The sequence below is a fragment of the Chrysochloris asiatica genome, unplaced genomic scaffold (genome assembly GCF_000296735.1).
Source record: "Chrysochloris asiatica unplaced genomic scaffold, ChrAsi1.0 scaffold00277, whole genome shotgun sequence".
Classification (NCBI taxonomy): domain Eukaryota; kingdom Metazoa; phylum Chordata; class Mammalia; order Afrosoricida; family Chrysochloridae; genus Chrysochloris; species Chrysochloris asiatica.
The window spans coordinates 1,766,253-1,778,996 of record NW_006408795.1 but is presented as its reverse complement, the minus strand read 5'-3'; the positions used below and the strand labels follow the sequence as shown (position 1 = coordinate 1,778,996).

At 37.5% G+C, this 12,744-nt stretch overlaps 1 protein-coding gene across 1 annotated transcript in view; it reads right to left on the bottom strand.

Moving 5' to 3' along the window:
- NCAPG2 (non-SMC condensin II complex, subunit G2) overlaps window positions 1-12,744 on the bottom strand; it is a 98,060-nt gene that overhangs the window by 54,064 nt on the left and 31,252 nt on the right. Inside the window, exons 13-18 of the mRNA XM_006874430.1 lie at window positions 11,455-11,677; window positions 11,195-11,298; window positions 5,049-5,222; window positions 3,671-3,741; window positions 2,436-2,589; window positions 1,009-1,182 (exon numbers count right to left, since the gene is read on the bottom strand). Of these exons, the coding sequence (XP_006874492.1) occupies window positions 1,009-1,182; window positions 2,436-2,589; window positions 3,671-3,741; window positions 5,049-5,222; window positions 11,195-11,298; window positions 11,455-11,677 (900 nt within the window). The remainder of the gene's footprint in view (window positions 1-1,008; window positions 1,183-2,435; window positions 2,590-3,670; window positions 3,742-5,048; window positions 5,223-11,194; window positions 11,299-11,454; window positions 11,678-12,744) is intronic.

Sequence of the window (12,744 nt, the reverse complement as noted above, 5' to 3'; positions counted from 1 at the left end):
ATGAACGTAAAACTAAAGTTCTCTCACGTAAACTCTCATATAATTCACAATAAAACATTAAAAAAAAAAAAGAAATGATTGGAAAGCCAGAGGGACACCTACTATGACTTTTATGGTCGCTATGAATCAGAGTTCACTCAAAGGCAATGGGCATACCAACTGTGCCTGTGGTGAGGAGTAAATAGCCATCAGATAAGCCTCCCTATGAATCTGCCTACCCATTTTCTCTAGAACCTGGAGTCAGTCTTAACTTCAAGAAAGCAGCAGTACACTGAAAAAACAGACTTACAGAGCCATGGCAGGCGCCCAGCTAAGTCACCTCTACCACACAAAATCCTACCTCTGGTGAGCCCAAATCTCTGCCTATTCATTGCCTAAACATGAGCCGCTGAAGGAGCCTGAGGAAATGCATAACCATGTTTACTCAGTTCACTTTAAACCTAAGACCACAATTGACAATCTTATATTATGAATCTTATACAGCCCTAGTCAATTTCTCCTCCTAGATGCCTATTTCACACCTTCTCTCCTTCTTAAAACTTCCATCCCCTTTCCCTCCTCATGCCCAGGCTGCTCTGTGATGCACAACCAAACTCTGATCAGGGGCTGCTTCAGCAAGGTTGGCTCCTGGAGGAGAAGAGGGAGAAAGCCAGAATCTTTGCAAAAACACACTGTGTTTGCAAATTCACATGACAAACTCTAGAGATCCCGAGAAAAAATTGTCAAAGACTTTGGAGGAAAACTATTATTTCCACATTAATGGGTAGGAACACAGCAAGAGAAATTCAGTTTCACAACTAATTTTATTGCCAAATGATATGTCCTGAGAAACATGAATTATATACATGAGCTTATTTCCCTATCAATTCCCTTCTTCTGATTCTAAAACTTTTACAGTACTATAACTAAAAATATATAGAATTTAAATCTTACTGTAGCTCTATTATTACAGGAAATTATTTCCATTTTCAGGGCACACATCCACCACTATGTGCGACCTACAGTTACCTTTGATGTGTTAAGTGCTTTCAAAAGATGGTTCAGTTTCTTTCGGGGAGCAGAGAGCAGGCATTCTCGATTCTTCGAATGCGTTAGCAAATACTCTATGTAAATCAAGGCTAATTCCGGCTTTATTGGGCGCGTATCATGAATTTGTACTTTACGTTTAGATGCTGAATTACTCTGAAAGAAAAAAGGGGATAAATAAATCATTAAAATATTCCTAAAAACACCATAGAACAGAATTTCAAATTCTTACGGAATCCAGAGTTTCTAGAGCCATGGAGGATGGATGTATGCTTCAAACTATTGCCCTGAGATCAGCTGTAACCCTTAAACCAAAAATATCATCTGAAGTCTTCTTTAAACCAAAAAACAGTTTAGCGCAACTAGTTAAGTATGTCTGTCTTGGGCACTGTGCCCTTTTGAGATCTATATGGGATCAAATTGATGACAGTAACCAGAAGATTAGATGGAAAACTAAGGCACAGAGTTTTTGTTAATTTGGAAAACGATGGTGAGAATAGAACGTGATCAATGCCTCTGAACTGTAAATACAAACTGTTGACTTGGTTTATGCTCTGCTGTGCATATTCTTGACAAGAAAAAAATAAATGATAAATGTGTGTGTGTGTGTATAAGCCCACTGCCATCAAGTCGATTTCAATGCTTGGAAACCCTATAGGACTGAGTAGAATTGCTCTATAAGGTTGCTAAGGCTGTAAACTGCATTATCTTTCTCCCACAGAACGGCTGGTGGGCTCAAACAGCCCAACACTTAGCCCTCAAGTCTTCTTAAAACCGGTTTATTTAGTAAAGAATGTCTTCCTTGACCACTGTGTTTTTTGAAAGAACTATCTATAGGAAATTAAACTGACAAGAGCAACTCAAAAGGAAGCTTAGAGGGCAGTGAGTTTACGTTAGTGGGGGAGGAACAATGTAGAAACGGAGGATGAGAATAATCACATCATTTAAGAATATAATCAATGTCAATGAATTGTACATATACAAATTGTTGAATTGGTATGTTTTGCTGTATATATTTTCAACAACAATAAAAAAATCTCTTGAGTTAGACAAAAACCAAATTAACAAAAACACCATGGTCCTAGAAAAACAGTTATCTTCCAGCTGGGGACTTTAGAGGGAGAGGGGCTGTGTGCTGACGACCGGATTGTGTGTGTGTGTGTGGGGGGGGGGGGGGTCGCAGCACAGCGCAGGCAGGCTACTAGTGTATGCCCTTTGATTGGTTGACGAGATGCATGGAAGGAATTGTAACCATAGCAATGAAACGATAGGATGAATGTAAAACTAATGTTCTCCCATGTAAACTATCACATAATTCACACAAAAAAAAACATAAAACAAAAAAAAAGGAAAACAAAAAAAGTTACTTTCATCCACCAAATCTGTAAAGAAACGTTGCACAAATATACCTTGCTTTGGGGCTGTTCCTCTGGCAACCAATCATAAATGAGCTCCAGGATATGCCCCACTTGTCCCCAGGAGCAAAGACAATCTAACAAAGTGCAGTAGTTCTTATCTATAGCTCCTTCTTCCTGACTTCTTAGTGTGGAAATAACACCACAGCTAGAAAATTCAATATATAAAATCAGTTTTCATATAAGCAATTTCCATATTTCTAAAAGATGAGGAAAATCAAGATACTAAACCCTTTGTTATAGTTATATCTCAACATTCTCCAGTGCAGGGATAAATATATTATTTTCTCTTAATTACTATGTGGTCTTTGTTCCAATACAAAATAGTCAATTTTAAAATAACTTTCAGTAGATTAAAAGTAGTTCATGTAAATTCCCTACATCTTTTGATTTTTTTCTGTTTTTGTCATCTTTGAACTAAGAATTCCTTACATTAGGGAACAAGTTTTGATATTGTCAAAACAATCACTTTTTTCCATAAGTAATAAACAAAAATAAGTAATTTTTATTAAGATAATAGCCAACACTCTAGAGTAATGCTATCTGATAAAAATACAACGAAAGCAACATAAAGGAAACACATGTATTTTAAATTTTCTAGCAGACACATTTCAAAAAGTAAAAAGCAGGTAAAATTAATTTTAATAATATATCTTATTTGACCAATCTGTCCAAAATATTATCATCTTAATATGTAACCAGTAATCCAAAAACATTGAAGTATTTCATCTTTCCATACCAAATCTTTAACTCCATGTGTAGCTCCTACCACTATATTTCAAGTGCTCAGAAGGCACGTATGATTAGCAACTAGTACTGGACAGTACAACTCCAGTATATTCTAACAAAACATCCCCTGCCCCCCACCCAAGTTATAGAAATGTTTCATTTTGTAGTATATAGGGTCACTTATGAGTCAGACCCATTTGCCAGCACCTAACAACAACAAATTCTGAAATGGAATCATAGTTTAAGTTTCACAGTTTCTTCTCTTATTACTTAGTTAACTACAGAGCCCATTGAAAACTTGCAAACTGAGATTCCCCCTATCACAGAGAGAAGGAAACACTGAAGGAAAGCAGCTGACAAATTAGATAAGGAGCTACTAATGTAAAGGTAAAATCTGACATGTTGGAGACAGTCAGCTGAAATTCACAATAACAATCAATCAAGCACGACAATGATTAAAATCTCTACTTTACTATTTTATTGAAAAATATAGAAAATACCTGAAGGGCGGGACAGCTGAAGCTGGGACAAAGGACATTAGCGTAAACAAAGGACTCTTACAACGATCATCCTAAATGCATAGAAAAGAAAACAAGAAAAGGGGTATTTTAATACTACGAAATTGTAAAGGCCTCTCTATATAATTTCCTAATAACTCATTTTCAAAGTTGTTCAGTAAAACTAACAGTAACTCTTTTAATGTTTAAAGAAAAAATTTATACCTACTGGTAAACCAGTTTGGAAGCATAGAGAAAATTACTCGATGAGTATTCTTCAAGTTTTATATAACACTGTAAAACCTACATGATATAGTATTTTATGCAAATATTTATTAGACACCTACTGTACCAGGTATTAATCTAGATCCATGAGAGCAGTAACCAAAACAGACAATATTTCATGCTGTCACAAAGCAGATATCTATTTTTGAAACAAATCTAATGAAAGAAATATAATTTTTAACTCTACACAATTATTATCCTAAACATAAATATCAGAAGAACAAAACTATTCATGTTCACAAAACCATTTCTCAAATCCCAGCACACAAATCCAACTCTAAAACAGGGTCACAGATCATTGTTGTTAGGTTATGACTTAGAGCGACTGTGTACAACAGAACTTTTGTCCTCAAAGTGATACTTTTACTTTTTGACACCTTAAAGAGGTCTCTTCCACCATTTTTGCCCAAAGCAGTCAATCCTTTGATTTCGTGACACAGCTTCCATGGGCACTGATTGCGAATCCAAGTAAAATGAAACCCTTGACAAATTCAATCCTTTCTCCATTATCAAGATACCGCTTATTGGTCCAATTGTAAGGATTTTTGTTTTCTTTATACTGAAGTGTATTGTCCTTCATCAGTAAATGCTTCAAGTCTACTTGACTTTCAAGAAGCAAGGTTGTGTCATTTGTAATATACTACAGATTGTTAATGAGTCTTCTTCTAATCCTGATGCCATTTTACTCTTCATATAGTGTAGTCCAGCTTCTTGGGACTATTTGCTCAGCACACAGAATAAATAAATATGGTGAAAGGATACAATTCTGTCATTATTGTACTAGACAGAACTCTGGGAGCTGGGAACAAGAAACAGAAAGAACAAAGTCTCTACACTCATGAAGAGTGAGAGAAAATAATTTTACTACAAGAGAAGAGCTAATTCATTCTTCTCATTTTACAGAAGAAAACACAGATCCAGAAGAATAAATACAAAGGGCTTCATAAGATTCATGGAAAATGGAATTGAGAGATAATGGAACTTTTCCACTAATTTTTTGAAACCTCCCTCACATGTTCAAACTTTTGCTTAATTTGTAACAAATGAAATTCGAATATACCTTGCTAATAAATACCAAGTATACTGAAATGCTTACCGTAAATACTTTAAGATACTGTGGAAGCACAGTGACAAACTTGTTAATGGTGTAAATTTTGGCTTCTTTATTATTTTCCATACTTTTAGTAATGCTTTTCCAGAGAATTACAACGATTTCCAATAAACCTGCCATGGATGCGACATCATTTACCGACAGTGTTTGGTCCAGAACCTGAGATACAAATAATTTTATTGAAAAAGAATCAGTGTGTAAATACTACTACATGATAATAGCACTATCTTTAATAGTACATTTTAGAATTACAGAGCGAAACAGTACCACTAAGAATACCAAGCTTATTTTGTAATAGTACTTTATTCTCTGGCACCATAGGATAAGCACAGGACTGCTAAACAACTGGATTCCAAACCACAAGGGTGTCTGTTGGCTGCTCCTTGGAAAGCATATACAAGGTTGCTATGCGTTGGAATCAACTGGACAGCAATTAACAACAATTACAAGTAAACACATTTTTAAAGGGCCACCCAAGAAATAAATTCTAAAATCACCCTACATCATTTAAAGCAACACTTTAAAAAATTCATTAAAAATCATAATGTTTAAACTATTGTATTCATCTAGTTTATTAGGGCTAAGAATATAATACCCTAGTGAAAAGCATGGCATTTTGTTTTACTGTATATATCTTTTGATCTGTTACAAGTGTTACTTTACACACAAACCTCAATGTGAACAGAATGGAGACAAAAAGATAAGAAAATCTAATTTACTTAAATTAAATTTGCTACTGAGGACTTCCAGTAAGATGGCAGACTAGGCAGAAGCATTGCACAGACCCTCTACAACAATGAATAAAGAGACAAAACAGATACAGATGAAAATTCCAGCACTCGTAACTTCAGAAGATTAGCGAGGTCGACGGAGTGCTTGCTGGACAGGCTGAGCGGGGACTGCAAAAGGGGGAGACTGACTGGTAAAGGGCTGTCCAGAGATACAGCTCAACCATCTCATAAGCAGCTTTGGCAGCAGAGGTGGCCTGGCAGAGCAGATTCACACAGGTGATGAAAAATGTGTGATTTCTTCTTCTTCCCCATGCTCCCCTGTTGACCAGAGGTGTGGCCTGCTCCCTCCCTCATCAAGTCTCAGCATACACTCTGCTCTCCAGGAGTTCAGAGCCACATGATTGGGAGCCACGCCAGTGTGAGGTAAGGGCTTGCTGCACAATTTTGGAGCGCCAATTTGGTACCTGGATTCCGATGAGCTCAGCTCCACACCTATAAACCTCGCAGACCCAGCATTTAACCAGTCATGCTGCCCTGGTTTCCCTGATGAAGCCAGCCATCACATCCTGTCCACAACTACAAAGCCAAAGAAAAACAATACACCAGCATATCAAAAGAAGAAGAAATCAGAAAGATTTAGGAAGCATTAACAGAACAGAATTGAAGATGACAAGAAAACCCACAAACAAAATGAACTCATAGAAGATTATGTGGAACAAAGAATTCAGTAGCACCACAGAACACACAGAAAACTGACAACAAATTTGTATCTATTGATAATTATAGTGAATACAAATGGATCATGTGTACCAGTCAAGAGACATAGAGAGCAGAACGGATAAAACAGGATTGTTCAATATACTGTCCACAAGAGACATATCAAAAAATGGACATCAGTAAATGAATGCCCATCAGTAGAAGAATGGTGAAAAAAACTTTGGTCCATACACACAATGGAATACTACAAAACACTGAAGAATAATGATGAATCTGTAGAACACCTCACAACATGGTTGAACTTGGAGAACATTAAGCTTAGTGAAATCAATCACAAAAAGACAAACATTGTAAGAGACCAATGTTGTAAAAAGTTTAAAAACGTTTTGATAAAAGAATCTATGATGGTTACAGTGGGAGGGCTGCAGGGGAAAGGAGAGAAAATTATTCATGGGCTAGAGGGTGTCATACGTTAAAATGGGTGACAAGGCAGGCAATATACAACAAAAAGGTGGTTAGCTGAAGAAAGATGAAGGCATAAGGAGACACAGGGAGGAATGCAAGTGTTTCAGTGAATAGAGGTAAATACTATTAGCTGAAGGAGATTGCAACCATGTAATGAAGCAAAGGGTATGATTTGTTGAATGTAAAACTGATGATCTGCTCTGTAAACCTTAACTCGATTCACAATAAAAAGTTGTTTTTTTTTAATTGATTGTTATTAGTGGTGGTGGTGGTTGTATGCCATGGAGTCAGTTCTGACTCACAGCAACTCAGTATAGGGTTACCTAGGCTGTAAGTCTTTATGGGGGCAGAAAGTCTCATCTTTCGCCCTTGGAACAGCTGGCAGTTTCAAACTACTGACCTTGAGGTTAGCAGTCTGACAATCACTACGCTACACCCTACCATAGTACCTTCCTATTGTTGTTGTTGTTAGGTGTCATCGAGTCGGTACCAACTCATAGCAACCTTATGTACAGCAGAATGAAACACTGATTGCTATTATAGGTCCAAAACAAAAAAACAAAAACCTAAACCTATCACACCATATACATTAGCTCTCTCTATAGATAGATAGACAGATAGAACTACAGACAGATATCTACAGATAGATACCTCTCTCTCTCTTCATCTATCTCTATGTCTCTGGCCAACCGTCTTCACTCTATCAGGCCTGATGGAATTACAACTACTAAAACACAAGCAAAGAAGTCTATAAGCAACTACAACTCAATCATAGACATCTTTATTTTTGTTTTAAAATCTAATATCTATCAGATTGTCCTGAACTTGTGCTGGTTGTTGCTGCTGCTGTAAAGTGCCATTGAGAAGGCTCATAGTGACCATGGAGGGTTCAAGGAGAGACTGGTGGGTACAGCGCTTATTGTTAACCTGTCTATTTAGTCTGAATAAATCTATTAAGCTAAAAATTCACTCTATTAAACTCCTCTTACACACAGAGCTTTTAAAAGTGTTGAAGAGCAAAGATGTCAACTTGAGGACTAAGGTGCACCTGACCCAAGCCATGGTATTTTCAATAATCTCATATGCATGCAAAAGCTGGAGCGTGAATAAGGAAGACCATAGAAGAATTGATGCTTTTGAGTTATGGTGTTGGAGGAGAATACTGAACGTGCGATGGGCTGCCAAAAGAACCAATAGATCCGTTTTGGAAGAAGTGCAGCCAGAGTGCTCCTTGGAGGCCACAATGGTCAAACTTTGTCTTTCATACTTTGGAAATATTTTCAGGAGGGAGCAGTCGCTGGAGAAGGATATGATGTTTGGTAAGGTAGAGGGTCAGAGAAAAAGAGGAAGACCCCCAACAAGATGGGTTGGCCAAGTGGCAGCATAGATGGACTCAAGCATGGCAACAGTAGTGAGGTTGGCCCAGGATCGGGCAGTGTTTTGGTCTGCTGTGCATAAGGTCGCTATGGGTCGGTACCAACTCAATGGCACCTAACAACAACACACAGAGCTGGAATCCCTAAACTACCACTCAGGATCCAATGCAGATTTCACTAACCGGTTCATTATGGTTGTATATCAGTAACCAGAAATGCCCCGCATAAATCAGCACACACATAGACTTGATCTACTGAGGAGACATGTCATATGATCATAACAAAGGTAATCGAATAATTTGCTAAATAACCAACATAGACAGTTTCCAGAGGAGAATGACTTGAGATGCAAAAGTTGATTTATTTCAGGCTACTGTATTTCTGTGCTATCTACTCAAATGTAATAAAAAATAAATGTAATTAATGATTTTGTTGCTGTTAAGTGTCTTGAGTCAGTTCTGACTCATAGTGACCCTGTACAGTGTACAGCGTTTCTGAGGAGAGATTGATGAGTTTGAACCGCAAGGTTGACCAAGTTTGAGGTCGAGTGCTTATCCTATAGCAGCACACCAGGCACACAGATAAAAGTACTGTCTACAAAAAAAAAAAAAAAGGCACTGCCATCAAGTGACCCTGATACTGTATGGCATTTCAAAGTCTATTCATTTTTACAGGCGCAGAAAGTCTCATCTTTCTCCCATGGAGCAGCTGGCAGGTTTGAACTGCCAACCTTGTTGTTAGTAGTCCAGTGCATACTCTACAGTGCCACCAGGGCTCCCTTCTCAGAGTCTACCTAAAGTTAAGATAGTCCAACTGGCACTAACACAAGGCTTCTCAAACCTTCTAGGTTACTAAAAGGGGAAGAGATTCCTTCCATATTTAAAAACATGTCATAATCTCTCAACTATTATATAGCAAAAGATTTTCTGCTCTTTAAAAAAAAAATCTCTATTATCAGTATGAGTTTACAAGGAAGGCCCAGAAGAGATTGATTCATCTTATACATCACATTAAATCTCCTTCATATATTGAAGTTCTGCATAGTGTTACTGTTAAGTGTTGTCGAGTTGGTTCACTCATAGAGACCCTGTATAGGGTTTCCAAGGAGCAACTAGTGGGTTTGAAGCGGCAAACTTGCAGTTAGCAGTCCAGTGCTTATCTTACAGCACCACACCAGGAGTGTTGAAAATCGCTATCCAATCATCTCCAGTTAAGGTTTCCTAAGATACATCAGTAACAATTGGATCACTGCCTAGAAAATTTCTACCTGTCTAATACATATTTTGAGGGAAAAGTCCTGGAGAGAGAAAAACCACTAAGAGCAGAACCAACCCAACACATTCTCTGATTAGATTTTCCTAAAACAATGCTAAAAAACACAACCTGCTATTGTTGTTAAGTGCTATAGAGTCGGTCCGACTCATAGTGACCGTGTGTAGGGTTTCCAAACTGACAGAAACCTCTAGCTGGAGTTAAGCTAGGTTAAGATGAATTCTACACACTGATTTCCCTTTTGTGTACTTTCTCTGTTTATACCATTTGTTTCCCTTTCTTTTTCAGATAAGTTCCTTTTGAATAATTTCAACATAACTGACAAGAAAAAAAAAAAGGAAACATCTAAACAGAGCACATTCCTTCTAGGGCTTGGCATAGTGGCAGCGGTGATAGTGGCAGCATCCAAGGGCAAGTCAATCGGGAAGTCACTGGCATCTCTGCAGTGGCCAATCCTGTGCTTTTACACATAGGGATAGGCAATAAAGAACACATCCACAAGGAATAAGCAAAAGTCACTCCTAAGACCAGAGTAAGATCGACTGGAATCAAATTAAGAAAAGCCTCAAGAGTAAGGCAATTTGGATTTTATCTGTAGTTAATTTACTAATACTGTATTCGATTAAAAGAGTAAATTACTGTTTTGTGATGTGGTTCTGTAGGACAAGCACCGGACTGGTAACCAAAAGGTCGGCAGTTCAAACCCACTGGCCACTCCTCGAGAGAAAGATGAGTCTTTCTGATGCTGTAAAGATTTGTTGTTGTTGAGTGCCATTGAGTCGATTCTGACCCATAGCGACCCTGTTTAGGGTTTCTGAGGAGCAGCTAGTGAGCTTGAACCGCCGACCTTGCAGTTCAAATGGCTTTGCAGTCCGGTGCATTAACCCACAGCGCCACACCAGAACACTTGAGTAAAGATTTACAGCCTTGGAAACCCTATGCAGGGACACTCTGAGTCAGAATCAATTTGATGGCAGTGAGCTTTTATTTTGGTTTCCTAATTTTGTTGGGCATTACTAAATTACCTTTCCAAAAGTTCACTTTATACATACCTGAAGAGTTTGTTTATAGATTTAAGACACACTTAGTCATTTTAGATTCTGAAGAAATAGCAGCTAAACAGTCTGTTTAGTAAATCACACTTTTAAAAAGACAATTATAAATAAAGCTCTCATTCACAAAAATTTAATCCTAAAATGTTTCTAGAAGATTCTTAGCACATTTGTTAAGAGTAAACCCTCAGGAACACCACCACTCATCTAATTATAAAATAATAACCTGTAGAACCCCAAGCAAATCATGCTTATACCCGGGATGACTTGTCTTACCAAGGACATTTTTTTCATCTGCATTAAATCCTACCAGAAAGCTAAAATAACTACAAACGATACCATGGCAATTTTTCTCATTTTTATGATCTTCCCAAAAAATTAAACATCAATGCTAAAGGAATACATGAAAATGAAAAGTAGTCCTAACATGTAACAGTCAATGGAAATGAATCGGTTTAACACATTAACATAAACCCACTCAAGTTTCATAAGTAGACTTAGCATTACACTGTACTTACGCTCACATTCTCCTTTTCCCTTTCTTCATCATCCTCTTGATACTCCCTTAATGCTTTGTGGATACAAGCATTTAAGCAACGACGAATAACATGAATCAGTTTTGCTAGAATGTTTTCGAAAAATCAATAATTAGTTTATATGCTTCTCCAACAAAATTGCATATGTATTCTGTGTAAGTGAGAAATACTCAACGTATCTACCATTAGTTACGACTTAGAAAGGGAAACCCAGAAGCTGAGCAAACAGTAGCACTGCGTACCGATGTTAGTGCAGGCAGTGTGTTCGTGGGCGTACTGATAGAACCTCCTGGCTGCTGCGTGGTTCATCTGGATGAGGGTAACACAGCGCTCGCACCACACTTCCTCGGCCAGGTTCACAGGCAGGAAAGAATTGAAGATGAGCTTCACCAGGCGCCGAACCACAGGCCGAGAATCAGTTTCCAGACGAACCAAAATATGCTCCATAGGGCATACTTTCCAAAACTGTACAAAACAGAATTGAGTAGAAAGTAACAACTGTTCGAATACTTGCTAAAACATTTAAAGCAAAATTTCCAGAGGATAAGCAAAATGATTTTTATACTTGAGAATTTCATTCCGATTACTATATAAGAATATGAGTTTTTCATAGAAATTAGAATAAAGTAGCTGTGTATAAGGTAGCTAGGTCTGAGGTTGTTGGGAGGATTATTATTAACACTGTATGATATATAGTAAACACGAATATAAGAGCTGTTCTTATCAGTGCAATGGACCCCAGTAACAAACGGCAAACAGTCATGACCACCATAATCCTTGGCAAGCGGATTTAAATGGCAAACACAATAGCACATCAAAACTTTCTCTTTGAAACTTACAACTACATTCTTAATGGACTGTTAAAATAAATGCAATCAAAATAACCACAGTCTTTTTTGTAGAGGACCTAAAATAGACAGAGCAATTTGGAAAAAAGAACAAAAGAGTAAAGAACTTCCACACTAAGATTTACTATAAAAGACACAGCAACCAAAAGAGTCCTGGATTGTAATGATGATAGAAAGGTCAGTGGAACAGAACAGAAAGTCCAAACGTAGATGACACACATATATGCTCAACTGACTTGCAACAAAAGTAGCAGGCTAATTCAACAGGGTATGATACTGGCTATTTAGAATACGTAAGTCATGCAGACTATTCTTTGGGTGTTTTCATAATACATAAAAACATTCACAGTTTAAAATCATAAAAGCATACAGAATATACAATGATAAAGTCTCCCAAATATCCTTGCCCCAAGACATTCAACTCCATGTACATTATAGCAAATATTATCAATTTGTTTTCTTCCATGGATACTTTTTGTTGTTGCTGTTTGGTGCTGTTGAGTTGGTTCCAACTCATATCAACAACCCTGTATAGTATTTCCAAGGAATAACTGATGGGCTTGAACCATCAACCTTGAGCTCAGGTTAGCAGTCCAGTTCTTATCCTAAAGCGCCACACCAGGTATATTTTTTATATAAGAATATATATGTATGTATATAGTTGCTGTTACTGTTAAGTGCCAT